This window comes from Netta rufina (genome assembly GCF_964035555.1).
Source record: "Netta rufina genome assembly, chromosome: Z".
NCBI classification, from domain to species: domain Eukaryota; kingdom Metazoa; phylum Chordata; class Aves; order Anseriformes; family Anatidae; genus Netta; species Netta rufina.
Window position 1 is genome coordinate 47,644,737 of NC_140126.1, and position 21,841 is coordinate 47,666,577.

At 39.3% G+C, this 21,841-nt stretch overlaps 1 protein-coding gene across 4 annotated transcripts in view; it reads right to left on the reverse strand.

Moving 5' to 3' along the window:
- The window catches only part of ZNF462 (zinc finger protein 462), a 94,016-nt gene that overhangs the window by 4,781 nt on the left and 67,394 nt on the right, over positions 1-21,841 (reverse strand). For all 4 annotated transcript variants that reach the window (XM_084304712.1, XM_084304710.1, XM_084304711.1 and 1 more), the window contains 4 exons: positions 11,293-11,557; positions 9,164-9,300; positions 4,461-4,684; positions 1,848-1,980 (listed from right to left, as the gene is read on the reverse strand). In XM_084304712.1, the coding sequence (XP_084160838.1) occupies positions 1,848-1,980; positions 4,461-4,684; positions 9,164-9,300; positions 11,293-11,557 (759 nt within the window). The remainder of the gene's footprint in view (positions 1-1,847; positions 1,981-4,460; positions 4,685-9,163; positions 9,301-11,292; positions 11,558-21,841) is intronic.

Below are 21,841 nucleotides of genomic sequence, written 5' to 3' on the forward strand. Positions count from 1 at the left end.
CACTATCCCTTGCTTAACTATAGATCACATAAAGCACAGAGATAACACTTATCTATTTTCCCTGTAAGTTTAAATCTCCAGCATAGAAGGCGACATTTTTACATTTGCACAATAAATGTAACAAAATGAAGTATCCTAAAGCTAATTTAACCAATGAACTTCACCTTGGGCTGTCCCTCTCCCTACGGCACATTTACAGGGATTTGTAAGGCCTGGCAGACTGCATCTTCTTCCCCTTCAACTGGGTGTCACAGTTTCCATGGTCACTTCAGTACCATTGCTTCTATGTAATGCTAAGGTAATCCTCACAAGGTGAGCATGACTCTTCATCCTTTACTAGCTGTGGGTCTATACAAAACGTTAATCACTGTGCTGTATCTGCAACTGGGGGGGAGGGGTGGTCCTGTAGGCAACGTGTTCCAGCCATGAGCCTCTGAGGGTTGAAGCTCTGCCTGAACTGACACCTGAGCAGGCTTTCAACACAACTTAATAACCCTGAACTTTGAAATGCATATGGAGCTAATATCCCTTTAGCGGGTCCTCTGATTTTTCTACTGCTACTACCTAAGATCTTGTGAAGGATACTTTTCATTAAAATGTAAATGGCTTCCTATCCAACTAGCTTCCTTTCTCATTTAAATAAAAACTATCATTAACTACACTTGAAGTGAAGTGCTACTGATAAGCACAGACTGAATTTGTGCTGCAGGAACACTAAACAAAAGCCAAGACACTGAGGCCTGGCTATTAAGACGTGAGAGAAATGAGCTACACCTCTCTTGTGCTGAAAACAATTTGTGAATCCAGAAATTTTAATTTTTCAAGGTCTATAATGATTTAGGGAGACACTTCTTCTTTTGTGAACAACTCCTGTACGAGTTGGAAATCAGTCTTCCACTGAAAGTTGAAAATTCAGGAGGAAGAAGATAAACATCATGGCATATCTTTACTTAAGTACATACAAACTTAGCTAACTGCAGTCATTGGCACCTGGAGGGTGAATGACCCCCAAGACCCCAACATCAAGGCATCACAGGGCTTATTAAAGAGTCATGAACATACTGTATTTGACCAATGAACCAAACACCAGAGCAAACTAAACAACACACAATTTAGACCAGATACTTGCAATAGGTTGGTTTTCAGACTGGGAGAGGTCAAGGACAACATACAGTTTGATTTATAAGGGTATTACTTTTTCCCTATTGATATAACTTTGACCAAAACAAATGCATTAGAGAGTACATGCCCTACCGTTGCTGAAATAAGTGGGATTATTCATAGAAATGCACTTATGCACATAAATACACAATGGTATATATTGGACATGGACCTACCCTAGCTCTAGAGTTGCCAACCGCAACAACTACAACAGGACTAGCTCTCTAACAAGGAAGGAATGCTGGGCACAGAGTTAGGAACAGCCCATAAAAAAAAAAAAGCTTGGCCATGACTCCTTCGTCCCTTGCTTGGTCACTGCCAACTGAGAAGCTAAAAACTGGTTACCAACACAGAAAATCTGTCAGACCACTAAAGTACTCCCCGCTTGCATAGTTTTCCAAGACCTTATAGATGTTATCTGTATGGGCAGATAAAGTCAAAGATCCTATCTGCATTTTCTCATAGTACGTATTTTCTTAACAGACTGAAAACTTGCAATAAGGATTAGAAACATGAGATTCCCCCAGGAATGGTGTCTTCACAAAAGCTCCATTCTGTTCCTCCTGGCATGCCTACATGACTTTACTGGAATGCTCTGTAGAGTCAACAGCTGACCTTCCTTGTTGGGACTGGTGGGGCACATTGCCGTGTCTTAAAAGAAAAAGAAAAAAAAGCACTGTACTGACCTCTCTCTTCAGTTTTGGGGCTTAACTCTTCTTCTTTTTCTTCCTCATCACTGCTGGAGCTCTCTGTTTTTCCCTTCATTTGTTCCAACTGGTCCAAGTTAACCCGTCCAACCAGCTCAAAGTTACGACTCACCTTTGACAAAAACACTTTTGTCAGCAATCAGCACAACCATCAGCTACTCAGAAAAAAACACCACATATGCAAAATGAAATCCAGTACACCCCAAAGCCTACTCAGCCACAGGTGACATGCAGATCTAGTCAAATTAACACATTTATTTTCACTAACAACAATTCATTTTTCACTGTTTCATCTGTGTTTCTCATTTTGTGGTTTTCAAAAAGTAATGCCATTCAATAAATTATCCTAATTTCTTCCTGTTTTTGAGGCATTAAAACTAAAGAAGTCCAAGAACTGTAAAGCACTAAGTTGTATCCTACTTTTACAGGATCATTCAACTATGATGATCAAACATTGCCATTGCACAATTATATTGAAGGAAAATTGTTTGTGGCTGGTTCATTCAGCCTCACGCATGAAAGGATGAGTCCTTTACTAAGCACGTGGCTGCTGCACACCATGTACACTTTCACTCATTAATAACAGATTAATTCTCACGAACAGCTTCAAAGTGCTTTGCAAACTGATATATAGACTATAACGTGAACACTTCACCCAGCAGTTAAACTCAGCAAACCCTAGGGTAAAATGCACCAGCACTTAATAGCTCAAGGCAGCAATGTGTAAGCAGCAGCTTAGGGCACAGAAATCAGGAACTCTACCACGTTCACTAGAAACAGCAGAGGAACAGTCCAGATTTACAGTAGAGTCAGACAGTGGAAGCATGACCAGGAAACTATGGCTAATACTTGTTTGATGATGAGAGCCCTCTGAGCTCATTGATCACTGTTGGTAAGCATTTTGGATTCATCTTTCACACAAAAAGATAGCCCTCCAGCAGCACAGGCACTGAGCTACAGAGGCAGAGAGGATGAAGACAGGAACGAGTGCAGTAAAACACCTCCTGCAAGATGCTGAATGAAATACCAACCCCCACTGACTATCTTTTATGCCTCTGCAGAAAAGGGAATCTGAATGAACCTAAGGGTCATATGAATTAGACTCTAGTATATGTCCAAATAGCAATCTATCCTAAACGCAGTGGTGTACAAGTAATCAGGTCCTTAGAACTACTACCTACAGACACCTGGGATGAGGTTCTCTGACTTGACATGTTACCCACTGAGACTTAAACAGACAAGATGATGTGGAAGGCATTTAATTCAACCCAGTTCATGCACAGGAACTCTTTAAGGTGCAACATATCATTTGGGTAACTGAGCCCAGAACTTGGACACAAATTAGTAAGATATGAATTAGTGAAGAGAGACATAGAAAAGATACTGTAAACTATTGGGATCATTATTGCAGGTCCAAACTGGAAGAAAAAGTTAGGTGAGGAATAATATTCCCATTCTGATCCACTGTGAAAAGAATGAGGATTAACGTCTCCTGGATATGCCAGAGCTTTTGTTGTGGTGATTGGAAAAGGAGGAGCATCTCATGTACCACATGAATTGCAGAAGACTCTGGTGGAGTTATAAAGAAGAAGACAAACAAAAATAAGCACATCAGGCCAACATTAGGTTTACAGAGTTTGTTTTTACAAGACAGCCAAACGTTTATGTGTTTGCCTTTGTGTTGTTGTTTTTTTTTTGTTGTTGTTGTTGTTTTATGTTTGTTTGTTTGTTTTTCTTGTGCAAAGAGTTTTGCTGGGACTTCTGATCTGCTAATACTGTCAACATAAACATGTTGACATGGGCAGCGTTGTTCAGTTAACGAAGTGAGAGTGAGTTTTAATGAGGACTTGGGCAGCTCAGCTCCAATAGACGGAAGCAAATAGCTGCCTCCCCTGGAAACGTAACAAGAAAATACTTTGATAAATACTCCAAAATACAACTAAATCCTAGAACTTCAGTGTCTCCCAGATACACAGTTCACAGCTACAGAAATTCAAAGTTAACAGGAGTCTGTGGGAAGTCTTGTAACAGCTTCTTAAAGACTGGATTAGGTCAGTACTCATGGACTCCACAAAAACTCCAAAGCAGTTTTAAACTAGGACCTAATTACAGTTACTGTTTATCTTTCCTGTGTTAAATGTAAACGGAAGGTATTGCCCACTTTGTTATTAAAATATGCATGGCACTTCATGCTGCTGAAGTTGCCAGACCAATCTTAAGTTCGGAATCTCCTGCCTTTTAGAAAGCTGAATCATACAGCCTTCATATTGTTTTCTAATGCTTTTTTCTTTTTTTTCCCTTTAAAAAAATAGCATTCATAAGTGCCTTTTCCAGATGATCACATTCTGCAGAAAATAGTTTGCCAATTCTGATCAATCTAACAGTTTTAGAAACTCTCAGTTCTGACTTTCTAAAGAAAAAACAACAACAACAACAACAGGAAGTGAAATACAACATGGCGTTAGTTTCCAGATTGTCATGGGGTGGGAGGAAGAGAAGGCAGGTTGGCTTAATCAGAGTTAACATGCAAGTAAACTAAATACTTCCTTTTCAAGAGTAGACTGTTACAAATTAAAACTATTTTGTAATTACCTTGTGCTCATCTCGAAGGTGAGCATCTAGCTCTTCTGTGTGTTTGGTCTCATAGTAGCAGAGTTGGCATTTGTAAGGTTTCAGTTCATTGTGCTTCTCTATGTGCTGCTGCAAGCTCTCATCACTGGAGCAGGTAAAGGTACACTTATCACAGCGGAAAACAACTCCCTGCAAGTACTTTGACAGTTTGGAACGGCAGACTTCAATGGGGACGACCCGCTCTTCTGTAGAAACAGGACAACATTCACTTAACAAATTTTATGAAATACCAGGCCACGTGTCAACAGCTTGGGAACTACCTCCCACACAAACAACAGAATCTTGTATAAGGCTATGCAAATCCACCTACATAGGAGTGGGACCCAAACTGGAGTAACACACCAAAAAAAAAAAAAAAAAATTCTCTGCAACAACAGGGTTAATCCCCTAAGGCTACAGATGCACACAAATGTAACCACTCATTGGATAAAGAGGATGGGAATGGAGCTTTTGGAGCAAATGATATTCAAAGCTACTCACTGGTGACTGTGAGGGCAAGTAACGCAGCACCTTTTTCTGGAAGAGACTGTGCAGTTCAGCCAGCACCAGAAACTCCCAACACATCCATAACTGCTAGAAAGCTCAGATTCAAAATCTACACACACATCATGTCACACCTCCCACAGTTCAGATCAAGGATACAAGCATGTACTGCAAATGCTCTTGCTGAGTTTTTAAACTCTCAGCTTCTCAAACAAAATACAGATGTTTAACAGAGCAGCAATTAGTTTCAGTCTTTCGACAGAACCAGAATCTGACGTAACACTCATCCACTGTGTTCCCCAAACTGTGTGCACAAGGGAAATCCCAAATTTGACCCTTCAGCTGAGGGTCACCAGAAGGTCCTCATTATGGGATTTTGTTACTCAACTGGCCTTTTTTAATTAGAACACTGAAATTTAGTACTGTTTTCCCTTATGGACTGCAGATTAAAGGAGGAGTTTGATCCTCCTCATGCAGGTCATCCTTAACATATTAAAACAAATTATTAAAAAAAAAAAAAAAAAAGCCTGAATATCTCAGGGGGTTGACAAGGAGGGTACAGGAATGAGATGTGGTAATCCACATACAAATCTGAGCAAATGGGCCCTTCTCTTTAGTGAGGAGGGTAATATCACAACACAAGACAACCAAAGAAATACAAAGTCCCTTATGGCTTCTGGAAGGTGGTAAAAGTGTAGACTTCTTCAGGCTTTAGCTGTGTCTAAATTAATCTAATTTGGTGGTGGCGTCACCATTCCTGGGGGTGTTCAAGGAAAGGTTGGACCTGGCTCTTAGGGACATGGTTTAGTGGGTGACATTGGTAGAAGGGTGATAGTTGGACCAGATGATCTTGAAGGTCCAACTTAATGATTCTGTGAAACAAAGACTTCTATATATGTTTCATGGAAAAGATGTCATGAATTGTGGAGTAGTAACAAGAGGTCTAAGAAAAAACAAGAACAACAAAATAAACACCTAAGCAGCATCAACTTGGTTTAAGAAATTCAATCATAAATTAGACTCAAACATTCAGCTTAATCCAGTGCAGATCAGAGAACACACTGAAAGGCCATTGACGCGCTAGTTATTTGCTACTTAAAGCAGACATACATTTTTTGTCTAGAGTCATAAAAAAGACCATGACTCTATCAGTCCTTAGTTAACAAGGAAAATTATTTACTCACCAACAGACCATAGCACACACAACTCATTTCCTTCCCTTAAATGTAATGCAAGTGCAAATAAAATAGTTCTACTATCTGCTGAGCCTACAGAAAAGTTATTCGGTACTGTTGGGTGTTTGCACATATGCATTTTTTGCCTGTAATGAATGTAAATACAAACTACAGTCACAGAACACACAGCATTTTGTGTTTCATTAGCCAAAAGCAAGTAGACTACAAGGGTTCTGCATGTATGAATGAAGCTGTGTGTACAAGGGATGACAGCAGAAACAACCATGTGTAAGGAACATGGCAGCAATGAAGTCTTCTGGGGGGTAGATTAAGTTGGAAATTTGAATTTTTTATCTTGAACTTACTATTTGAGAGAAATCAGTGCAGTTTCTATTAAATGGAAGAACAAAATCATCATTTCAACCAGCAAGAGAGTAAAATGATCACTAAAAGAAGAAAATATAATTCCCCAAGGACTTTAAAGTAGACCTAACACTGATCTTGGTAAGTTGCATTCAGCCCTGGAAAAATATCAATGTGTTCCAAAATGCTACTGGACAGGATAATGTAACCTAATCACACTGTCCAGACTAAGTTAAAGGCCAGTAGTTCTGCTGGCCATGGAGTGAGATTTCTGTTTCCTCTGTAGAAGGTTCCCATGCTTGCCTGCCAGAAAAGCTAGAAAGAACTCAAGAACCACACTCTGTGTCTTCACCTGCCCACACAGCTGAGGATCAAATCCTCTAGATATGTCAGTCCCCAGATATGGCCCACCAAAAGGCAACGAATCTGTGCTCCACCTGTGCCTGCAAAAGGGATGGTGAACAGCTTTTAAACTGATAAGGAATTGATTGAACAGAATAGGTTACACGTGCAAGAAGGCTCTTGAAGGCATCCTGTTTGCCCGTGTCCTCAAGGTGAAGCAAATTTGTTTTCTAATTATTTCTCACAAGCCATTCAGCCTTAGAGCTTATAATGCTTTAGGCCTGTAAAAGTCAACTTTCGCAGACCCTAATTAAGAGGCAAATATACTCTCTATTTCAAGTGCATGCTGTTTCATGAAGGACTACAGGTGCAACAATTTGGAAGTAATGTAACAGTTATGCATCTGTAAATGTGCCTTTTTACACAGGCGGAACATGAAATGGATCAAATCCTTCACTCTTGATTTTACACACTGCACCACGCTATCTACCTAAAAACTGATCTTCTTTGACCACAGATCACAACTGTACTCTTATTTTATCAGTGCAATGACTATAAAAGAAGAAGGCTATTCCAGACTGTATTCACCATCTCTCATTCTCTCTCGGTGCATGTTACTTCTTGTCAAAATCATATGCTTTTCCCGCCAAATAATAAACAAAATTGTAGGGGTGCCTTTTTTTCTTTTTTATTTTTTATTGTTGTTCTGTTTTGTTTATTAAAACTTTTACTGTTTTACCTCTTCCAGTGCTCTAGCAGGTTGTTTTTTTGTTTTGTTTTGTTTTGTTTTGTTTTGTTTTTCCAGCAGCACTATGGCTCAAGGCTAGTTTGTGCATTTGAAACAACAGGAAAACAAAAGAACAGGTCCAGAGTGTCCCCTACTCAGGAGGTAACCACCTCCTTGCAATGGGTCAGAAACACCTCTGTAAAGGCAGCACAGCTACATGAAGTGCTCTTTCGCTACTGCAACTAGATACTCCCAGTGTAAAGTCTATGTTTGATGGAAACTTTCCTAACTGAACCCATCATGTTCTTTCCTCCGTCTGTCTATCTGTATTTTAAATGTTTGGTAGCATTCACTGGTGCGCTGGCACAGCCACAAACAAGAGCACACCTTGGCATCACTTGGAATCACACAGTCTACTGTACAGGGGTTAACTAAACCTTCCTCTCTTCTGAAGAGAGATAATTGTGAAATATGCCCTGAAGCTGGGCAAAATCTGACACTGCAACACCTTCAAAGACAGGAAGTAAAAGCATCTGCCAAACTTTTACAACCAAATAAGGCAGCTTTGTGATGTGCTTTTTGAATCACTGACAGGTCATTTTTTCCCAGATGTTTCATCAGAATAGCTGTGCTAGGAGATAGAAATATGTATCAAGTCTGCCAACCTCACTCCTTTGGTACAAGAAGGACTTTAACCAACAGTGGTAAGTGCTATGTTATAAGGAATTATGATAGCGCTTGTCACACCAGGATCTTCTCCAGGAAAAAGATGGCATGCAAAACTTGTGTTTGCACACCACCAGTATCCTACTGTGAAACTCTGCCCAACCTGCAAGCAGGCAGAGTGCCATCCCAACACATGGGTTTGGATTTCGGCAGCCAACAGACCATCTACAAGCATCAAATGTGATAGCTATGGGCAGGAATCCCAGCCCAGAGAGCCCAAACAGCTGTCTCTTCTGAGCTAGCAAGCCTGCAGTTAATACAATATAGAAATCCCTAATCCCATTTTTAGCTGGGTTAAAAAAAGAAGGGAGAAGAGCAGAAAGAAATGAAGTCTTAAAGAAAAATAAAATATGATCATTCTTGTTTTGATCCTAAGAACAGTGACACATAATGAAGAGAAAGATTTCAAGCAAGTAATCAAGAGATATTCTGGGTCCGCTACAGTAAGTTGGTATACTGTGCCCCAGAGTTTTTGATAGCAAGGACTTTACAATAACAAAGGACAAAAGCAGGATACAACTTTGGCCTAGATCAAAGCTGTAAATTAGTGCTACTCTTGGTAAATAGGTGCTTGAAGACTATTAAAACTGTTTTTAAGCTTTACTTTAGAGAGGTTGAATTTGTCCTGTTTCAACAGATTTGAATTTTACAGGAAACTTTAAAGATGTGTCATTTAGAAAAGAACAAAAAATACTGAAGGCCTGATGTCCTATTGGTATCCTAATGGCCTATTCAACATACTTGTGCTCAAGCACAGAGAGGTGAAAATTTAATGAAGCCAGTCTGGAATACATGGATGTTGTTCAACATTTCCCTCATCAGACAGACACATAAAGGGATATTATTACCTCTGTGCAGAACTATGTGGTCAATCATGTTGCGTTTGTATTTGGTGTGATATAGGCAAAGAGGACAGCGAAGGTCTTTGGGTCCTTCCTCAGGAACTGCCGAATGCCCAGCTTCCACGTGCATAGTAAAAGCAGATCTGTGAAACAGGAGGGAGAGATGGAAGCAGTCAAAAGAGGTGTGCAGTGAACGATGAAGTGTCACAGCTCTATAAGGAATGTGTCTTGTAAAATGGTACAGATACCACTCAGTCTTGTCTTCACAGTGCCACATGGCATTGCTGTAGGGCGACTCACATGAGTAACACATGAGCAAAAGTATTTGCAGGCTTGTATCCTCAAGTAACTGGCACACATTCTGACAATATATTCTGCATGGATTGCTCTATAATCACATTGCTATAGTTAAGATAGCAAAAGAATTGCCGTCTTCTATGTTCATTATTTGTCCTCAGGCTGAAATATTCTGTGTATTTTTTCTAACAAAAAATATTTGTTAGCAACTAACTGTTCTGGACTGCAGGGGTGAATACAGACGTATTTTTGGAGGCAAATAATATTCTCAACCACCTCTGTCTTTGTAAGACAAGACCATTGTGATATTACATTACAGGCATACTTAGAAGTTGTAAGAGACGTGCAACTCTTCCTCCATACAGAGGAAAGTAACTATATATCTACCTAACCACAAGCTCAACTACTGAAATGAGAGTTCTCTGTTAAATTGGGAGGACTTAGTTGTTTTGTTGTTGTTTTTTGTTTTTTGTTTTTTCCTAAGGTAGTGATAAAGTCTGCAAAAACTAGTGAGATTGCCACACTGAACTTGAGTTAAAAGTCCTCACTTAAATTCTGCAAGACTGATAGCTTGAACAACTTACTAACACAAGTGGCTCTGGGCAAAACCAAGTGATCATTGAATTTTACAGGTGTATTTCTATCAACTTCAGTGAGTGCTTTCATGCATTTAAGTTTCTACAGTGATTTTAAGAGGGGGTTTGTATGGGCTTTTTTACCCCTTTTCTTTAAAGGGAGAAAACATAGTGTACTTCCACAAGAAAACTTAGTTCTTGAAAGTTTGAGACACCACATGAAGAAATACAACTCCTTTATGCAAGTATGTGTATCTTTAATTGCCATTTGATTTAAGATGATTTCAATTAATCTCAGTAAAAGGCACTAGGAAGATGTGAGCAGATTTAATGTATCTAATGATAACTGGTAATCTTTAAGACAGATAGCAATAATGGTATAAAGCATAATTGTACCATAAAGGCAGGGGGGGTCTGAAGGTATAAATAAATAATAAATTAAAAAAGGTTGTTCTTGTGGAGATTTATAAGGTTTGTGCTCAACATTTCCTTTAACACAACATCTTTCCTGTACCCAATCATACTATTTACTGTCACCAGTAAATAAGTCCTAAGTACTTAACACATTTCAGAACTCAAATGGCAGCTAGGGAACTTAGGCTTGAGGGTCCAGCATATCAGAGTGAAATGATGCACAGGTGCATAAGCCTTTTATCCTTAGGGAACAACAGCTAAAATACACACACAATGACCGCTGAGATTTTACATTCTGCAACATCTAATTGGATTTGCTGAAATGTCTCTGTGTGCTATCAGTTACTCTGGAGAACACACTCCAGCTAGATAAACAATGGGAGAAATAAAATTACATGAGAGAGGTTTCTTCAGAAAGGGATATAACTTTTCATATCTCCTTAAAACACTTGTGTGTTGTTTTTTTTTCTCGTGCTTCATGCCAGTTGCACCGGGAAATGACCTTTTTTTTTAAGAGAACATTTTCACACCTGAGGATAAGGAAAACCCTCTGCTTGTGTATGTTAAGGAAAAAGCACTACCTGTACCATCTCCTTCAGCAAGTAAAAGCTACTGCAAGGACTCACTGTGCTTTCGTCTGCAGCAGATGGTACCGGCTGTTGTAAGAGAGAGGAAAATGGATTACATGGATGCTGCTGTGATCTGGCATGGCATTTCCTATATTCCTCTCTCTGGTCAGCAGTGGCCATGTTTCTGTTAGCTACAGCCAGCTCTCAAAGATCTCAGAAGTCTTTTCAAGTGCTAAAAAACCCTTGTGAGTTCAGTTTATCTGTTTTCCACAGTACTTACTTAAAGCCTGTATAAAAGGAACAATCTTTGCACTTGAAGAGTTTTTTCCCTCCATGCTTGTCACGGTAATGACGCCGAATGCTCTGTATGTAACCCGAGGAGAATTCACAAAATTCACAGTTAAGGATGGCTTCCGTTTTTTCCATTCCTGAAGCACTCCCTGAAAGTGGGATTGGACTGACATTGTTGTTGTTCCTGGCTAAAGCTGCAGACTGGTAGTGGTTCAACTGCTGTTGAACATCAGGAGGCTCTGAGTATGAAGAGTCTGTAGAGAAACAGAGAGAAGCTATTATTCCATGTGGATCAGCAAACCTAAAAAGGTTCAAGACATGCTCCAGCACCTATTGGCCTTTAGAGGGGGTTGACCAGGGGAAAGACATCAGTTATGAAATCCGCTGACAGCATTCTGAAGGGCTTAAGAAGAAGAGGTATATCAATTCTATACCTAACATGCAATCTACAATATAAAAGTTGATCAGTATAAATTATGCTTTTTAAAATCTGATTTGGGGAGGAAAAAAAGAAGTGACAGGTTTAAGTTAAAAGTAGTTTAAAAAGAAGTCTTAAGACATTTTTAATTTATGAAGGTAAACCATATTAATCATACTGCTGAGCACTTATGCATTTGGCACATCAGTCAGAACAGGTTCTTTCAAATTTTTTATGCCAATTCATGCCAGATAAAAATCTGGCGTAGGATACATGTGAGTTGCCTGAGTAATAGGGGAAAAAATGGTAAAGAACTCTTCCCTAATCATTCATGGAGTTATCTGAGAAACCCACACAGAAAGTTAACTAGAGAAAAGATGAAATTTTACTTTGTCATATTTGAAGAGGTCTTCACAAAACATATTCAAGTACTCTGAGTTGAGGATGTTTGAAATCAAGTCATCACGGAAAAAATTATTTTCTCATAAATTTCGGTAAAGCAAACTTCTAAACCACATTTCCTTAGAAGTTACTAAGCTTTGATATACTGAGAAAAAGATAAATCTGTATAGCCACCTCCATTCTACAAGCCAGCAAAACTCTGTCACACCATTTTAATGGCATGTGGAAAAACACAGTCCAGAGGTATCTCAGTACTGACACTAAAAGCTATAATACTTCTACTTGGACCCTGCAAAAAAGGGAGGTGTGGGTGTTGAAAGTTTTCCGGCACACTGCTTATATGTGGAGGTTAGGAATTCATCTCTTTGTCCTGTGTAACCCACAGCTGCCCATGAATGGCACAAGTGAAAGCAAATGAATAAAGCACAGATGAATTTCAGTGTAACTTTCATGAAAAGAAGACAAAAGACTCTTTTCTTAAGCTTTTTGGAAGAAGGAAAAAAAGAAGAGAGAAAAAGAAAAGAAAAGAAGTCGGGATACAAACTGTACCAGCCAGCTCCTGCTTTGATGGGTACTTCATTTTCCAAAGCTTAATTCCCTGAGGCTAGATATGCAGGAATTCTCTAACAGACATACTTGCGGGAACTTAATACCATCCATTCTAACCAATTAGTAAGGAGAAACAAAAGGCAAACAGGCCTATACAGCACTCAGCATGGGGACTTCTCCACCTGTCTTCAAAAGAGTAAAATGTTCACCCCTCATTTCTCATTACTACAAAAGAGGGTTATACATGCCTGAGAAACAAACAAACAAAAAAAAAAAAAACAACATGACAAAAAAAAAAAAAAAAACAAGCTGGAGATAAATGTCTCCAGGCTCCCCTGGCTTCATCTCCAGGTGTACAACAAAGACAAAAGCAGAGACATGAAAGATTCTGGTTAAATTAAATACTTTTTGTTTTTCCTATCCAAGTCTCATGAACAGAGGCTGGATTACAATATAACATTTATCAAGTCTTGTTTTCACCAATTCTACAGCAGGTTCCCTCACCACGGAGGACTCACAGTGAGCTCTACCAATTCAAATGTCAAGTCTTTCTTTTCCCTTTTGTTTGAAGCAGGCTCCCACTAGATTAAAGTTTAGTTAGTAATTTACTGTTCTCTTCCTCCGAAAGAAGGCATCAAAATTTTACAACACATCATGAAGATTCCCAGCCAAGGCCTCAGTGATGTCCACCACTTAGAAATCTGTGGGTTTAAAAAAGATGTCTGGTGTCTATTATTCCAGTTTTGGAACTTTCAATTGGGTATTTATATACTTTTGTGGAATCTGGCACATGAAAATTGCAGAAGTAGATGGCTACATGATTATTCCCACAGGAAGAAAAGTGTACAAGGTAGCTTTCCTTGTCATCAGGAACAGCAAAAACCAAATCCTACCTTTAAATATTTACACTGGTCACCTTATAATTTTTAGTGGATCATTCTGTTACAACTAACACAGTTATGATACAGGGGAAAAAAAAATCTGAAGAGCTTATATGAAGAGTCTTAAACAATGGTAACATGCCTGTTCCTAGCTCTGCCTGAATATTCTTCCATTTTTGCCTTGCCAAAAGCTATCATTATTTTACTACCCTTCTGAAGTACAAGATTTAGTACTTCCTTAAGAAAAATACCCATCATTAACACGTGTATTTGGCTTCTGTCAGTTTCTGAGGATCAGCTTGCCAGACAGCTATTCTAGCATGCAGGTGCAACCCAGCTCCACCAGGAACACTTTGGATAAAGTTCAAAGCCAAATAAAGGCATGTGAGGTTTTCCATGAACTTTCAGTGAGCACCAAACCACACACTGCTCATGCCCACTCTGAAATGAGTGAAGGTAGTGGAAGGATGGAAACTGCCTTGAGTTGCTTCCAACCATGCCGTTTAGCACACAGCACAGATGGGAATGTGAGAAAGTAAGAAACAGGTGATGGGGGCTGGAAGTTGAGATTTAAAAACAACAACAATCAAACAAACAAACAACAACACAGCAACTGAGGAAAGGACTAGTGAGACAAATCAAAAATTAAAAAATCAAAAAGTCACGGACAATGAGCAATGGTACAGTGACTTTTAAGGAACAGCACTGCCTCAAACTGGCAAAGCACTTCTATGTGTGCACCTACTCTACACCTGTTGGAAGAGCAGGCTGATGTTCCAAACTACTCTGCGTATGCCAAACTGACTTAGATGATAACAAAGTACCATAAGTGCCTTTGCATTTACTCAGGCCTTGAGCTGGTGTGCATCAAAATGATGGACACCTTTTGCTGGTGTTGCTGCAACAACAAAATGCCCGGATGTTAAGACTGAAGAAGGAAGTAAGAAGAGAGAAGAATTTTATCCTCAAAACTGCCCAACAACTGAGTAATGGCTACAAGCAACGTAAGTTCCACTTCGGTCTTCCTGCTTGTATCCATGGCTAAAAGGGTTGGGATTACACAAGGAGATCATTAACAATCTTGGTCAGAAGCAGAAAGATGGTCCAGCCACTCATGTGTGAAAAAAATAAAGTGGCCATAGAAGACTATATCAAAGTCAGAAAACAGAAGAAAGACATTAAAATAAACAAAGGGAAGAGTTAATGAAATTATATGAAGCAATGTAGAACAAGAAGTAAAAAAGAAAACATACAGAGGGAGAAAATGAAGAAAAATTAAACACTAGGAAGTACTGATTACATGTTAACAAAAAAAATGATGTTTTCTTTTTCATAAAACAGCCTCAAAGTACCACAAGAAAATAAATGACAGAATACTTAGCCCTGGTAACTTAATAAAACACACACACAGAATCCATTTTTAAAAATTATTTTATCCAAAGTGAAATAAGGACCTAACTGTGCAACTCCAAAAGAAAGCTAATGGCATGGGATGTTCTGAGGTAAAAGAAGGACACCTATAGTCATGCCAAGAGGCAAAAATTAAAGGTAATTGATGCAGTCGAACACAGAAGAACAGTGGCAATGTTGCAAATCTTATGACTAGAATTTTGAACTAACATGTCTACCTACAGATTACCTGCACAGAAAGAATAACAATGTTAGCAGGCAGTTTAATCCATGCCAGCACATGTGGATCTAAAAGACCACAGCATTCACCCTTGCTATACAACAACACTCTCATATCCAAATGAGAAAATGACTAGCTGAAAGGAAAGCAGAAGAAAAGACTGCCTGCATGGTGTCCCATTAACACAGCCATATCTGAATTACTGCCATGTGCTGGTAACAATGCATTAGAAAGTCTCATAGTGGCTCCGCAAGGGGGGAGGAAAAACAGCATTTCCAGAAGTGCCTAAAACACTTCAGTGCCAGATAAGTGATTTTGCCATTCTGAAAACTTTACCCAGAGTGCAAACACAAAGTGGCATGAAGTGCCTGTCCTATCTACTGAAAGTCACTACCTTGTCCAAAAAGGCATTCACAGTCTCCCCTGCAATGCAATGGTGAAAATGCAACTTGATATACACCTGCGTACTTTGAGACTATACACAAGTAAAGAACATACAGCAAAAACAAACCACAAAAGCAAAATGAAAATTCAATTTTCAGGGATCCTGTGCAGCATATTACATGCATATAGCAAGTGTTTCAGATACCTAAAGAAGGAAAACTTAGGTATTTTCAGAAGAAAAATGTAAATAAAGATTCTGATCCAGTTACATAAATTTGCTTGGAAGTTAAATGATGTTTTAGCCATTTTTAGGTGTTTTCAAAACTATCAATAACCATGGACACAAAAACAAAACAGACAAGAACACTGCACCTAAAAGAAACAAGATCAGAGTAACACCTGGAAATGTCTAAGTAATGAACACTGAGCATCAGGTGAGAGATAGAAGGAAAATTATCTATTAAAGGAAAGAAATCAAACCATTGCTTCATCTTTTCGTGGTAAGTAGAACTTGATACATCTAATGTGGCTATTTACATTTGCATAATCAGAGATTTGCAAATGGATGGAGGGAGAAATATTTTTCAAGAGAGAAACTGTTCAACTACACTGGAAAGCATCTTTATTGCATGCACATCTACAAATAATCAAATAGCTGAATGACCAGAAGAAGACAGATAAAAATGAGGACATCATTCTTTCCTGGTAAATCCATATGGCAGCATCAACCAAAGTCAAAAAAGAGTAGCAACTGTGAGACAAATGAAACTGCAGAAGGCAATGTTTGGCTCCTGAGATAAGAACACTCAAGACAGAATGTATAAATAACTAAAATAACTCTAGGGGAAAAATATTACATAATACCAATACAAGTCTAAGACATAAGAAAAAGTCCCAAAGAGACCAAAAGGAAAAAATTGGAATGCTATTTAATTTATTCTGAGTTCATTCATACAAAGAGATTTCTATGAAGAAGGCCATAGAAATTCCAAGGAATTAAGAAAAGCACTAGACAAATGGAAACACATTTATGAAACCAAATCAAGATGCAATACTAGGTTTAAAAAAAAAAAAAAAAAAAAAAAAACACAAAATGCATGTTTAAAAGCAAAGAGTATTGAACTACTAGTAACAATTATTTTTAAATGAGTAAGTTATGGCTACTAAGTTCAGAGTAGAGATGAGAAGACTCCAGAGGAACCTTACAGTGTCTTTTCAATACCTAAACAGAGCCTACAGGAAATCTCTTTACCAGGGAGTGTAGTGATAGGATAAGGGGTAACAGTTTTAAACTAAAAGAGGGTAGATTTAGGTTAGGAAGAAATTTTTTACTCTGAGGGTGGTGAGGCACTGGAACAGGTTGCCCAGAGAAGCTGTGGATGCCCGATCTCTGAACTGTTCAGAGGCCAGACCGGATGGGGCTGTGGGCAACCTGAGCTTAGTAGGAAGTAATCTTTAAGGTCCCATCCAACCTAAACCATCCTATGGTACTATGAAGGCTAAGAGTGGAGCTTATGAGATTTAAGTACAAAATCCCTTCTGAAATTCAATGGAAATCAAAATTACTAGCTCAACAAATGGCAGGAAAGCATACAGTCATGAATGGCAACAGCTTGAAAAGTGGGAAGGTGGCAAAGCAGAGTGTCATACAAAGACTGTCAAGACTACACACATTTGTTCACTTTATGCCATGCAGCACTGACCTGGAAGGAAGAATATGTGGGAGGGTGAAATGTTCTGGCAGTAAATTAACTGAGGGAAGAGGATGATAGAACAGTATAAAATTCAGAGGGATGCAACAAAACATACATGAAAATGCTTAAGAAACCACACTATATATGTTTTATTCATTGCGAGTTTAAAAACAGATTATGAACCTACTCCTTTACTTAATTCTGTTTTTTACCCAAGAACGTTTACATTGCTAGGATGTTATGAATGAATTGGAAAGGAAATAAACTTTGTATCCTTGTTCACACACTCCAAAGAGTAATCACATGGGAAAGAAAATAAACCCTTTTAATTAAATAACTATTTAAAGGATTTCAAATAAATGAATAGATAAATAAAACAAAGAGCCTTCTTAGAGGAATTTATTTCAGCACTATCTGTAAATCCACTTTTGGATAACTTTGGACTAGCTTGTATGTTTAAGAGAAAGATATTACATATCTGTCCAAGGTTCAGAAGAAGGAAACCAGAAGGATACATGGGCTGTGCAGTCTTACTCAGAAGAGGTGATGTCCAGGGATCAGTAACAAATGGTGTTCCTCAGGAGTCAGTATTGGGAACAGCACTTTGTAACATCTTTGTCAGTGATGTGGGCAACGAAATCAAGTGCATTCAGCTCTGGGGCCCCCAGCACAAGAAGGACATGGACCTGTTAGAATGAGTCCAGAGGAGGCCACAAAGATGATGAAAAGTCTGGAGCAGCTCTCCTACGAAGGCAGGCTGAGGGAGTTGGGGTTGTTCAATCTGGAGAAGAGAAGGCCCCGGGCAGACTTTACAGTGGCCTTCCAGTACCTAAAAGGGGCCTATGGGAAAGCTGGGACTCTTTGTCAGGGAGTGCAGTGACAGGACAAGGAGCACAAGGCTTTGAACTAAAAGAAGTTAGGTTTAGATTAGACAATAGGAAGAAATTCTTATACTCTGAGGGTGGTGAGGCACTGGCACAAGTTGCCAGAGAAGCTGTGGATGCCCCATCCCTGGAAGTGTTCAAGGCCAGGCTGGATGGAGCTTTGAGCAACCTGATCTGGTGGGAGGTGTCCTGCCCATGGCAGTTGGGTTGCAATTAGATGATCTTTAAGGTCCCTTCCAACCCAACCCATTCTATGATTCCTTATAACTTCGAATTCTCTTTTATGTGCATACCTGTCTGAGAATGGAACTGAGACAGGATATATTCTATGCAGATTCTTGTGCTAATATCAAAATCGCACAGAAGGGATATAAATTGAATCTGAAGAAAATAAATAATTTTATCTTATGAATTCCTCTACACTGCCAGGCCCACACTGCTGTCTTGGAGTTTCATAATGGAGATCAAGGATAAAGTGATTATAAGATAAGATGCAAAGAACAGCAGTAGAAATTATAAAAGGCCTGGTGAGGATTAATACAATCAATGAAATACATTGGACCATGTTCCTTCCCTCAGAAGAGAAGGACCAGTTCAAGATCTTCATATGTCCTCCCATTTTTGAGTTTCTAAAACTACCAGGTCCTATTAACATTATCTTTAAAGACTTCCATCCATCCTTAGGCAAAGCATAACATGATCACGAACACTGCCCAATTCCTTACCATACTCTACCAATGCTGTGATTTGGAAGGATCTGTTTAGGGTGTCCATGAAACACTCCATCATATAGCCACTTAATTTCTAGTTATCCCTCTCCCACAGCAGAGTTTCTTACTTGGCTTCAACTCAGTTTAATTTTCCTTCAGTTCTTCAGGTGATTTGGTCACTTATTAGTTTTTACACTGTATACAATCCTCCCTTTAAAATCTGGGCTTTTTAGGTAGCTACTCTACTGCTTGCAATTGTTGCAACATCAGTGGCAAAGTCAGTATACCATTTTAACCCCACCAGTTGCTTTGTCTATTGCCATTTCCCCTACAATAGAGAGATGCTCCGTGCAGTTTGCATTGTGTTTCCCTGCTGCATTTATGTTCTTCCATGTCTGTTTACCCACTGCCTTCTTTTAAAGTAAGAACATTGCAGGCTGAGAATCTACTGCTATCCACCTATATTGAGTGAATAGTTCGACCTGTCGGTCATGTTTCAACAGTGTGTTCTTACAATTTGTTATTGATAAAATAAAAATGTTTCTGAATATAATGCGTCAGATAAAAACAAGCCTTCTGTCTACATGTCAAACATTGAGACTCATGTGCTTATCAATTTCCATACCATGCATAAACTAAAAGTTGTCTAGCTGTTTCTTACTCTGTTGAATTAAATTGAATCTCCTAATGAAACCACACTTACAGAATATAGGAACACAAGTAGCTTTAGCAAGATGCTTATTTACCCAAACTGTCCACAGGTAAACAGTTCTTTTCTGAAATGACCCTTTACTCAGGCAATAATCTATCAAGTTTTATTGTTGTTTTGTTTTGTTTCATTTTTGTTTGGGCACTGGTAACCAAACAAGCCTTGTGATTTCCTTCTCATTTTTAAGGGCAACTCATCAGGTATTTTTTTCAGGATCATTTCAGGTTTCCCTCTCTATTTTCCTGCCCCTTTAATCACAGAACCAGAAAGTATCGTCAACTGGACGGGAATCATGAGGATCACCAAGTCCAACTCCCGACTCCTCACAATGCAACCTAAGTTAAACAGCATCTAAGGACATTGTTGAAAAGATTCTGAAACACTGACCGATTTGGGCCATGACCACTGCCCTGCGGAGCGTGTCCCAGTGCCCAACCACCCTCTGGGTGCAGAACCTTTCCCTAGCCCCCAGCCTGACCCTCCCCTGTCCCAGCTCCATGCCATTCCCTCGGGTCCTGTCGCTGTCCCCAGAGAGCAGAGCTCAGCGCCTGCCCCTCTGCTCCCCTTGTGAGGGAGCTGCAGGCTGTCATGAGGCCTTCCTCCCCTCAGTTTCTTCTCTGGGCTGACAAACCCAGGGACCTCAGCTGCTCCTCATATGTCTTGCCCTCTAGACCCATTGCTATCTTTACAACCTCCTTGGGAAACTCTCCATTAGTTTTATGTCCTTCTTACACTGTGGCACCCAAACCTGTTCACAGTACATCAAGTTAGTCTGCACCAGAGCAGAGTAAAGCAGGACAATCACTTCTTTTGACTAGATATCTCTAGTAACACTAGATGTGCTCAGTGCACCCCAACTGAGCACACTAGATGTGCTCAATGCACCCCAAGATACCGTTAGTCCTTTTGGCCGTCACAGCACATTGTTGACTTATACTGAGCTTGCCACAACAACCCACCCCAGATCCCTCTCAGCAGGGTTGCATTCCAACACTTGTCCTCCAACCTATACATAAGCCAGGATTGCCCCATCCCAGGTGCAGAATATGGCACTTACTTTTGTTAAATTTGATATGGTTGGTGATGGCCTAGCACTGCAATCTATCAGGATCTCTCTGCAAGGCGTTTCTACCTCAAGAGAGTCAACAGCTCCTCCTAACTTAGTATCATCTGCAAACTTACTTATTGTGCACTCAACTTCTGTGTCCAGGTGATTGATTAAAAAAAAAAAAAAAAAAAAAAAAAAAAAAAAAAAAAACTTGAAGAAAATAGGCCCTTAAAATTGAGCTCTAGGGAACAGCCCCGGTTACTGGCTGTTATCCCATTTACCCTAGCTCTTTGAGTCAGACCCTTCAGCCAATTGTTCACCCGTTGTATTTGTTGATGTCTTGCTATATGCTGGACATTTTGTCCAGAAGGATACTGTGCAAGACAGTATCAAAAGCTTTACTAAAATTAAAAAAAAAAAAAAAAAAAAACACTTCCACTGCATTCCCTTTTCCACTAGGCAGGCAACCTTGTCATAAAAGGATATTAGGTTTGTATGGCATGACTTTCCCTTCAACAACACATGTTGGGTTTAGTATAAATATTAATACAAATACACAGAAACACACATGCTGCTGTCATCTAAATGCTTCACTTGTCTCTAAACTTGAGATGTAGAGGGAAAAGAAATTCAGCTCTATGAAGTGCTACATTTTTGCATTCTACTTTAAAACTGGCCCTATTAATGCAGTGAAAATACATGGGTGCTGAGGATCCATTCTACGTTTTAATGTTTTAGTCCTATGACAAAGTACCACCACGTTCATGCTTCAATTCTACATAAAGCAAACATCTTAATTAACACCATGTAGTTAGAATAGAACAGTTATAGCTGGAAGGGACCTATAAGGATCTGTGAGTCCAACAGTAATTCTAATAATATTCTACAGAAAATAATATTATAATCATAGAGCTCAGCAACTTGTAATTTGTTCAGGAGACCTGAAGCATACGCCTTGGCATTATTATTGCTGCCAATGGAAAGACCTCATCTCTGTCCCTAGATCTGAGTCATCTCAGATCACTGCAGGCAGCATTTTCAAACATTGGAGCTGAAACATAGTAACATTTCTTAAAGAAAAAATAAACCCAGCTATTTAAATGTCAAACCTCCAGCCGCCAACTATGTTGATGCTAAAACGTATGCCCATTTCAAAACAGCTAAAATGAGCAAAGGCATTTTACCTCTCTGTCAAACATCAAATCCCTCTAGCAAGTTTCAGATCAATG